The 9,226-nt window shown below is 38.4% G+C and overlaps 1 protein-coding gene across 2 annotated transcripts; it reads left to right on the top strand.

Annotated features, from left to right (window-relative positions):
• Positions 1-287: 287 nt before the first annotated feature.
• On the top strand, positions 288-9,080 carry LOC133318301 (binding partner of ACD11 1). Of its 2 annotated transcripts, none has more exons than XM_061520293.1 (8): positions 288-411; positions 542-645; positions 1,158-1,233; positions 2,610-2,681; positions 2,762-2,824; positions 3,213-3,553; positions 8,603-8,726; positions 8,961-9,080. In XM_061520293.1, exons 1-8 carry the CDS (start codon positions 406-408, stop codon positions 8,979-8,981), a joined length of 807 nt encoding a protein of 268 aa, XP_061376277.1. In that variant the 5' UTR covers positions 288-405; the 3' UTR covers positions 8,982-9,080. The 2 variants fall into 2 exon arrangements, with proteins under 2 accessions (XP_061376277.1, XP_061376276.1); XM_061520292.1 differs by having other exon boundaries at positions 297-411; positions 539-645.
• Positions 9,081-9,226: the final 146 nt, after the last annotated feature.

Genomic DNA, 9,226 nt, shown 5'->3' with positions numbered 1-9,226 from the left:
TGATGCTCACTTTTCTGATCCCCAAGACTATGGTATCATCTCCAAGCTTACAATAGGGGTTTAAGTTTTGCCAAGACATGCACGGACTCTTTAGAAGCTCTCATGTCTTTCTATTTTTCTCTAAATTTTTTTTCTTTTCGTCTTTACTTTTAAAAAAAAATTAAAGTAAGGGACATTTGTGGAATTACATAGATTGCATTTTCTTCTTTGATGACTGAGGTTCTACATCATAAGTACTTCCTTACTCACCTAAGCATTCACAAATTCTCTGTCTCTAATCTTTGCTGTGACACTGTCATTCTAAGCTGTCTTCTACAACAACCTGTCTCTCTCTCTCTCTGCCCTAAGCTTTTAGAATACAAATACAAACGCCTTCTGCTACACAAAACCGCTCTTACTACTACAATGCAGGTTACTTTTCACTGATTTCAAACCTCAATTCCTTCAAGTTTTTATCTTTTTATATTTTTTTCTCTTCACAATTTGAATATTTTCGGTTTTCCCTTTCTGGGTCTTTTTTTTCTTTAAATTTTTTTAGCAGACAAGAACAGTTCAAGTGAAGCAAGTTTCGGATCTAGCTGGTGAGAGAGAAATTCACGAGTTCTTCTCGTTTTCTGGAGAAATCGAGCACATTGAAATCCAAAGGTGGGTTTTACATACCCAAATGCTTAATTACTATTTTTCTGCATATTTTTTGGTGCTTGGAACTCAATTTTTGCTAGTTCAAATGTAATTTATGGTTGGGTGCTGAGAAAGGAAGGGAAGGAGCAGAAAAGATAAACAAAGAAATCATGGGGTGCTCTTACTTTTGATTTTTAATATTTCAATAATTTTATTTTTATTTTTTAAAAAAAAAAGCAGAAAACAGCTGGGTTTAACTATTGTTGTAATGGAAAGTACTTTGCCACAGTGCATTCATCCGCTTTGCTTTTTATATTATGATATCTTAGCATCCTTAGTGCTGTTAGCTCAGGTCCTCAGGATATGTAATTGAAGATGAATTGAATGCTTGATGTTAGTGTTTAGAATCAAAATCTGTTCTGTGGGTTGAAAACAACTGTGTTGATTCAGATGTTGCACCTTTTTAACTTTACTTCTTCGTGCTTGCTGTAAGCAATCGAGGTTTATGGTTAGATGCTTTTGTCTGTTTGTTGCAGTGTATCTGGGAAATCAAAGACAGCATTTGTGACATTTAAAGACCCAAAAGCGCTTGAAATAGCATTATTGTTATCGGTACGGCTCTTCTGTTTTATATAGTTGTTGGTGTGTCAAGTTTGATTTGTAATAATTTTCATCTTGACTGAGTCTAGAAGAGGGAAATTGGTTTTCACTAGGGGTTTAGTTCGTATCTGTGTCAAATTTTGGAAGTGGTTCATTACAATTTTGAGAAGGATGACTAGATGACTAGACAATGAACTAAATGCTTTTAACATTGAACTTTTAAGATTGGATTTAAGTTATGGGTTCAGTTTGAAAATTAGAAAATGGTGTTTGTTTTTGTCCAGTGAACATGTTTGCAGCAGAAATTAGTTGTTTCATATCTGGGCTATGTTCTATGTTGATGGTTGATTGTTTGGAATTTATATGCTGAGAAGCATTGACAGGAAGTGTTAAGAATGTAATGGTTTTGAATGGTGATAATTGTGGATCTGAATTAAGTTTTGTTATAAAATGAATTACATCTTGTTTCCGCTGTGGATGCTGGGATGTGCGGCTAGGATGGCACATCATGCTATAGATGATTAAGTAAACATAATATGTATGGGGTAACTGAGTTTCTAAATTCTAAAAGAGATTTATTTTACTTGATACAGCTCACCTAAACGAAAATGAAGCAAAGTGACTCCTAGTGAATGATGTGTATTGTGCAAGTTAGATGAACTTGAACCCTATGTTGCACGGACACCTACACGGGACACGAGATACGACACGATATGACACTCCGACATGTTAATTCTAAAAAATGTTAGTTTTCGACACGTTAGGACACATTTTAATCTTAAATAATATTTTTAATTTATGTAGTGTATATTATATTTAATATTTAATAATCCAACAAAAAATAAAGCTAAACTTATAATACTCATCAATTTTGCAAAGAAACATAAGATATCCCAAATATTTATATTAAATTCAATAAAATGGTAATCATAATTCAACGAATCTAATAGTTGGAACTAAAAACGTAATACAATGCAACTTTTGAACCCTTTTTTAAGTCTCTGTAATGCGTATTGGAGTGTCGGGAAGTATCGGACACGACACGTCAAGATTTTTTAAGTGTCAGTGCATCATAGCTTGAAACCTTGTAGGAAATGACGAGATTGAGATACTCAAGATATCATTTATGGCTTCTGTTGAGTAGAATGAAAGTATAGAACTATCCTGTTTTTGCCAAAAAAAAAAAAATGAAGAAAAAAGTAAAACTTTTATGGAATTCTTTAGCATAGTAAGCTTTGTGGTAGCATTATAATTTCAACTTATTGGCCTATTGTCTTTTGATGTGATCATATTTTGGTTTTGATATTGAGTTGGGAGCTTATTCAACTTATATTAGCTATTGCGCTTAGTGGCTTGTAAAAGTGAAATTTGTGTTGTCTGTTTGCCAGGGAGCAACAATAGTAGACCAGATTGTGAATATAACTCCAGTGGAGAACTATGTACCGAAACATGAGATGCAGGTAAGTATATCAAGAACTCATATATCATGCATACGTGTATTGCCGTGGAATTTGGATCTGATCAATTGCAATTTATGCAGGAAGTAAGGGTGGTAGAAAATGCTATAAATGTTACTCCTGAAACTGTTTCGCTGAATATTGAGGTAAAAACCAAAATCCAGATTTAAGATTTTGCATGATTTATTTTTCCTGATGAACGTTCTCCATGGGCATTTAAGGTTGGCTAAAAAGGTGTGGAAAAGTATACTGAGGGCTTTCTCTATGCATCTGCTAGTATTTTAAATACACCGTATTACTTTGACATTGCAATTAAGATGACTGTTTGAACCCGAAGTTCCAATTATAAATTTTTAAGCATTATAATCAGTAACACTACTATTTTTAGTGCTTTTAATATTGTGTTGGTCTTGTATCACTTGCTTATAATCTTCAAAAGCCCATTCAGTTTATTTTGAAACCATGCAAATATTACCAGTACTATTCACTTTCTTTTTATTGAGCTTATGGTTTGCTCTACTACATTTCTTTCAGGAGGAAAAAGCCAGCCCCGCCAATGGAAGAATTTACGTTAGTAAAGCACAAGATGTAGTTACAAGTGTGCTGGCAAAAGGTTCAGCAATAAGACAAGATGCCTTGAACAAAGCTAAAGCATTTGATGAAAAGCATCAGTTGACTGCAAACGCATCTGCAAAGGTCATTTCTTTTGACAAGAGAGTTGGACTGACAGAGAAATTAACAGTTGGCATTTCTGTGGTCAATGAGAAAGTGAAATCTGTTGATCAGAGGCTTCACGTTTCAGATAAGACTATGGCAGCAATAATTGCAGCTGAGAGGAAGTTGAATGATACTGGATCAGCTGTCAAAACAAGCAGGTTTGAGTTATGTTTACTTATATATATATATATATATATATATATATATATATATATATATTAACTGTTGGATTGAAAGTTTTCATGAAGAAATGATAGTTGTATGATACATGATCTCCATTTCTGCCTCTGCATTTGGATATCAGTATGTAATTGCAATGATTTTGTAATTAGGTTTTGCATTTAGGAAACACAATCATAAGAAAAGAAATTTAGATGTTTCTAAATTCCTACCTGGATGATGTAATTCACAGGTCCTCTAATGGTGTTTCTTTCAAACACTCAAACACACAAGTTTTACACACGAGGAGTTCTATTTCTCTTATCAATACCTCTTTCTATTACTGTATATGCCAAGTTCAATTTGAAATGGTTTACATAGTGCTATTTAATAGCAAATGACTAAAACAATTAAAAGGTTACCTAATAACTCTAAGCATAATAATTGTCCACTAACAAATTCCTAGGGACACACCTCTTCATAACATAAACCCTTCATTTTCTATTTTTAATTACTTTATTTATTAAAGTTTAAACCCAACAAAACTCCCCCTTAAACTTTAATATCTCTACCGTCCTTCATTCCCATCTTCTTCTTGCAATTTTCAAACAACAATGTCGGCAGAGGCTTTGTGAAAATATCTCCAACTTGATCTCGGCTTGCCACATGACTGAGCTCCACCTTTCCTTCTTTGACCTGATCCCGGATGAAATGGAATCTGACATCAATATGCTTGCTTCTTTCATGGTTGACCGGGTTCTTTGCTAACTCGATCGCTGATTTGTTGTCAACCCGGATCTCAGTTGAACCGACTTGCTCTTGCTCCAACTTGCTCAATAAATTTCTTAGCCAAATTGCATGGCACACACACCACGAAGCAGCTGCGTACTCGGCTTCGCATGTAGATAGAGTTACAATGGGTTCCTTCTTCGATACCCAAGTAAATGCCGTATTACCCATAAAAAATACATAGCCAGCCATGCTCTTTCTGTCATCCACATCTCCGCACCAATCACTATCCGAGTAGCCTGTCAGCTTGTACTTGTCCGACTTCGAGTAAAGAAGTCCTTGAGAAATTGTTCCTTTCACATATCTTAGAATTCTCTTTGCCGCCTTCCAATGAGTATACTTCGGTTCTTCCATAAATCGGCTTATTATTCCAACACTTAGACACAGATCCGGCCTCATACACGTCAAGTACCTCAGACTTCCAACTAGACTACGATAAACACTCAGATCTACCTTTTCTCCTCCATCATATCTTGAAAGTTTAACACCAGGTTCCATGGGGGTTGAAACCGGGTTGCAATCACTCATTTTGAACTTCTCTAAAATTCCTTTTGCATAGGCTTCTTGAGAGACGAAGATCCCAGATTCGTCTTGTCTAACCTCCAAACCAAGAAAGTATCTCATCAGACCGAGATCCGTCATCTCGAACTCCTTCGTCATTTTCTTCTTAAAATCTTGAATCATTCCTTCATCATAACCTAGGAAAATCAGATCATCAACATATAGAGCAACAAGTAGAATTTTACCTCCTTTCTTCTTTACGTAGAGTGCGTGTTCATACGAACATTGTTCAAGTCCATCCTTCTTGAAGTAATTGTTAATTCTCGTGTTCTAGGCTCTTGGGGCCTGCTTCAACCCATACAAAGCTTTCTTCAGTTTCAACACTTTTCTTTCTTGTCCGGCTTTCATGAATCCCGGAGGCTTTTCCAGATACACCTCCTCCTCGAGTACTCCATTTAAGAATGCCGACTTCACGTCCATCTGATAGATCGGCCATCCGAACTGAGCTGCTTGAGAAATTAACAGCCAGATTGTCTCCATTCTTGCCACGGGCGCGAACACCTCGTCATAGTCAATGCCGGCCTTCTGCTTATACCCTTTCGCCACCAGCCGGGCTTTATATCTTTCGATCTCCCCCTTAGCGTTCATTTTCTTCTTGTACACCCATTTCACACCAATGGGCCGACTTCCTTTGGGCAGCTCGGCTAACTCCCACGTCTTGTTCTTTTCTATTGCTTTAATCTCCTCCTCCATGGCTGATTGCCATTTCTCATCTCGGATTGCTTCTTCAAAACTCACTTCTTCAGAATCTGCCAACAAACATACCAAGTGTGCTTCACTGGTGGAATCATATAGATCTTGTAGACTCCTCAACCTTGGTTGTCTCAACTCTTCTTCACTATCAGAATCATTTGGATTTTTCGGAATGCGGGTCGAGGTTTGTCCGACCTCAATTGTCATTTTCCCAGGTTGAACATTCACCTCGGATGGACTACTCCAGTCCCAAGCATCTTCTTCATTCACCTTCACATCTCGGCTAACCAGTACTTTTCTATTGACAGGATCCAGCAACTTATATCCCTTAGTCTTCTCATCATAACCAATGAACACAAACTTCTTGCTCTTATCTTCTAGCTTTGTCCTCAACTGATCCGGTATGTGTGCATACGCAACACTCCCAAAGACTTTAAAGTGACCCACTGAGGGCTTCAAACCACTCCATGCTTCCTGCGGAGTCTTGTCATTCAAACTTGAATGTGCACATCTGTTCTGCACGTACACTGCACATTGTACGGCCTCTCCCCAGAACTCTTTCGGCATGTTCTTTGTCTTCAACATGGATCGGACCATATCCAGGATAGTCCGATTCTTTCTCTCAGCTACTCCATTCTGCTGGGGCAAGTACGGTGCGGTCAGGAACCGCCTTATCCCATGTTCTTCACAATACTTCTTGAAAGCTGTCGACACGTACTCCCCACCTCGGTCTGAACGGACCGATTTGATGTACCTCTCAGTACCATTCTCTATCATTACTTTAAACCTTTTAAATGCCTCTAGCACCTCGGATTTTTCCTTCAGAAAATACACCCAAGTCTTTCGACTAAAATCATCAATAAAAGTTACAAAATACTTCTTACCACTGAAGGACCCCGGAGTAATGGGTCCACACAGGTCGGTATGGATCAAATCAAGAGGCTGCCTAGTCCGGTATCTCGCCATCCTTTGGAACGGGCTCCTCACATGTTTTCCCAATACGCAGTCCTCACAAAATTTTCCTTCAGAGTTAATCTTTGGTAGTTCCACTACCATGTTCTTCATCATCTCGGTCAGACCACCATAATGAAGGTGTCCAAATCGTTTATGCCACAATTCCATCTTATCCTCGATTCCGGCTTGCAAATAGCCGTCCTCCAAGCTGCTCATGCACAACTTATACATTCTATTCTTCTCCATCTGAACTCGGGCTATCAGATGCCCTTGTTTGTCTTTCAACAGCAGAACTCGGTCTGTCATAAGAACCGAGTAGCCCTTTTCCATCAACTGTCCAATGCTTAGAATATTGCTTTTGAGCTCAGGCACGTAATACACGTCCCGAATTGTACCAACTTGTTCGTCCTTTTGCAAGAAACAGATCGTACCTCGGCCTTTTACATCTATCTTCGATGCATCTTCGAAAGACACATGCTTTGCTTCCAACGTTCTTAATTCTTTAAATAAATGTTTGTGACCACACATGTGGTTACTGGCACCAGAGTCCAGGTACCACTCTGTCTCATTATTTGAACTTGTTTCACCATGGGCTAGCATAAGATTTCCTCCATCTCTTGCTTCTCCTTCTGCAGCGAAGTTTGAAGTCTCGTCAAACTTTTTCTCATCACGGCAATCTTTAGCAAAATGCCCAACTCGGCCACAGTTATAGCATCTCTCCGAGTTGCAATCTCTTGAGTAATGTCCATACTTCTCACATTTGTAACATTCCACGTTTGATTGGTTTGTCCATCGGCTTCTTTCACCTCGTCCTCGTCCTCTACCTCTCCAGTTTTGATGACTAGACTCAGCTTTCTCCTCATGTCTTGTCTCCTGACCTCAGCCACGACCACCTCGGCCATTACCTCGTCCATTTCTTCCACGACCTCTACCTCGGGCATTCTGAGAGTAGAGCGCCTTTTCTTCCTTGATATTTGCTTTTGACTGGAGTGCTTGCTCCAGTGTCTCTTCCTTCTTTTTCTTGCGTTGTTCATGCGCCTCAAGAGAACCTGCTAGCTCATCAACAGAGAGCGTAGACAAGTTCTTAGATTCTTCAACCGCACACACCACGTTTTCAAAGTCGTCTGTCAACGATCTCAATATCTTCTCCACCACTCTGAAGTCTGGCAGGGCCTCTCCATTCTGCTTTAGCTGATTTACCACAGTCTGAATCCGGGTGATAAAATCTGACACTCCTTCGGTCTCCTTCATTTTCATGCCTTCCAACTCTCCTCGTAGAGTTTGAAGTCTGACCTGCTTTACACGATCAGCTCCTTTGTAAACCGTCTCCAAAATATCCCAAGCCTCCTTTGCTGTTGCCGCCTCTCCTATTTTCTCAAGGCCACCAATTTCTTCAACAGCTTGAAACATTATACAAAGTGCCGCCACATCCTTGTCTTTGATGCCTTCAACTGTCTAATTTGATTCGCTGAATATCCTACTGTCGATTCTGGTTCTACGAACCCATCTTGCACCAATTCCCAACTATCTTGGGCTCTTAGAAGAGCTTTCATTTGGATGCTCCAATTTTCTTAGTTCGTCTTTGTCAGACAGGGCACTGGCAGACTGTTCCTCTCCATTGGTTCAAGCTCTGATACCAATTTGTAATTCACAGGTTCTCTAATGGTGTCTCTCAAACACTCAAACACACAAGTTTTACACACGAGGAGTTCTATTTCTCTGATCAATACCTCTTTCTATTACTGTATATGCCAAGTCCAATTTGAAATGGTTTACATAGTGCTATTTAATAGCAAATGACTAAAACAATTAAAAGGTTATCTAGTAACTCTAAGCATAATAATTGTCCACTAACAAATTCTTAGGGACACACCTCTTCATAACATAAACCCTTCATTTTCTATTTTTAATTACTTTATTTATTAAAGTTTAAACCCAACAGATGAACTGTAGTTTGGAGAGAAGCAAGATAAGCACGATTGATATGGCTTGATTCGACTTTTGTTTGTATGTTATTTGCTTGTTAATGGCTTGGCCTCGTTTCTCTGCAGATATGTGACTGCTGGAACAGCATGGTTAAATGGTGCTTTCAGTAAGGTGGCAAAGGTTGGACAAGTTGCTGGTACTAAAACTAGAGAAAAGTTTCATTTGGCTGTATCAAACTTGACAACAAAGGTGCGTTATGCTCTTGCTATGTCACTTTAAGGGTTAAAAAATATGATAATAATTTGTATCTTGGTTTTATTTCTTTTTCCTATACGTGCATGGTTGAGTAAAACATGAATATTGAGTTGAAAGGGGAAGAGGGGTGCGAGCAAGTTTGTGCTCTCAATTTTAATCTTGTACTGAACTTTCAATTCTTATTTGTTGCAATCTTGTGTGGTAACATGATTTCATCCACTCATGCAGGAACCACCGGTGGTTGCATAAGCCAATTTTTATTTATTTATGGTCACTTCATCAAACCTTTGATGTGGATCTCTCTCAGAGCATGGTTGAGTTAAATTTGGTCATAGAGATTGAGTTATTGGAGACTTCGAATTGAGATAGGAAGAAGAGATGGGCATGAGCTGCTTTCTCTGTCCTTCAATAGTTTCATGTGGCAGGTGCCATGATTCAATTTAATCCTATTTTTTTGTATTCTTTTTTTAATCCTGGTTTGCTTCTTTGTAATT

The sequence above is a fragment of the Gastrolobium bilobum genome, unplaced genomic scaffold (genome assembly GCF_033153095.1).
Source record: "Gastrolobium bilobum isolate Gb01-03AN ecotype WA unplaced genomic scaffold, APGP_CSIRO_Gbil_v1 utg11607, whole genome shotgun sequence".
Lineage (NCBI taxonomy): Eukaryota > Viridiplantae > Streptophyta > Magnoliopsida > Fabales > Fabaceae > Gastrolobium > Gastrolobium bilobum.
The sequence above is the reverse complement of the archived record's forward strand: the minus strand, read 5'-3'. Positions and strand labels throughout refer to the sequence as shown.

What these genes read in the sequence shown, in the direction of transcription:
- LOC133318301 (XM_061520292.1), top strand. An exon ending in GAGCACATTGAAATCCAAAG is followed by an intron (nt 646 to 1,157) that starts GTGGGTTTTACA and finishes TGTTTGTTGCAG; the next exon opens with TGTATCTGGGAAATCAAAGA. An exon ending in CTGTTTCGCTGAATATTGAG is followed by an intron (nt 2,825 to 3,212) that starts GTAAAAACCAAA and finishes CATTTCTTTCAG; the next exon opens with GAGGAAAAAGCCAGCCCCGC.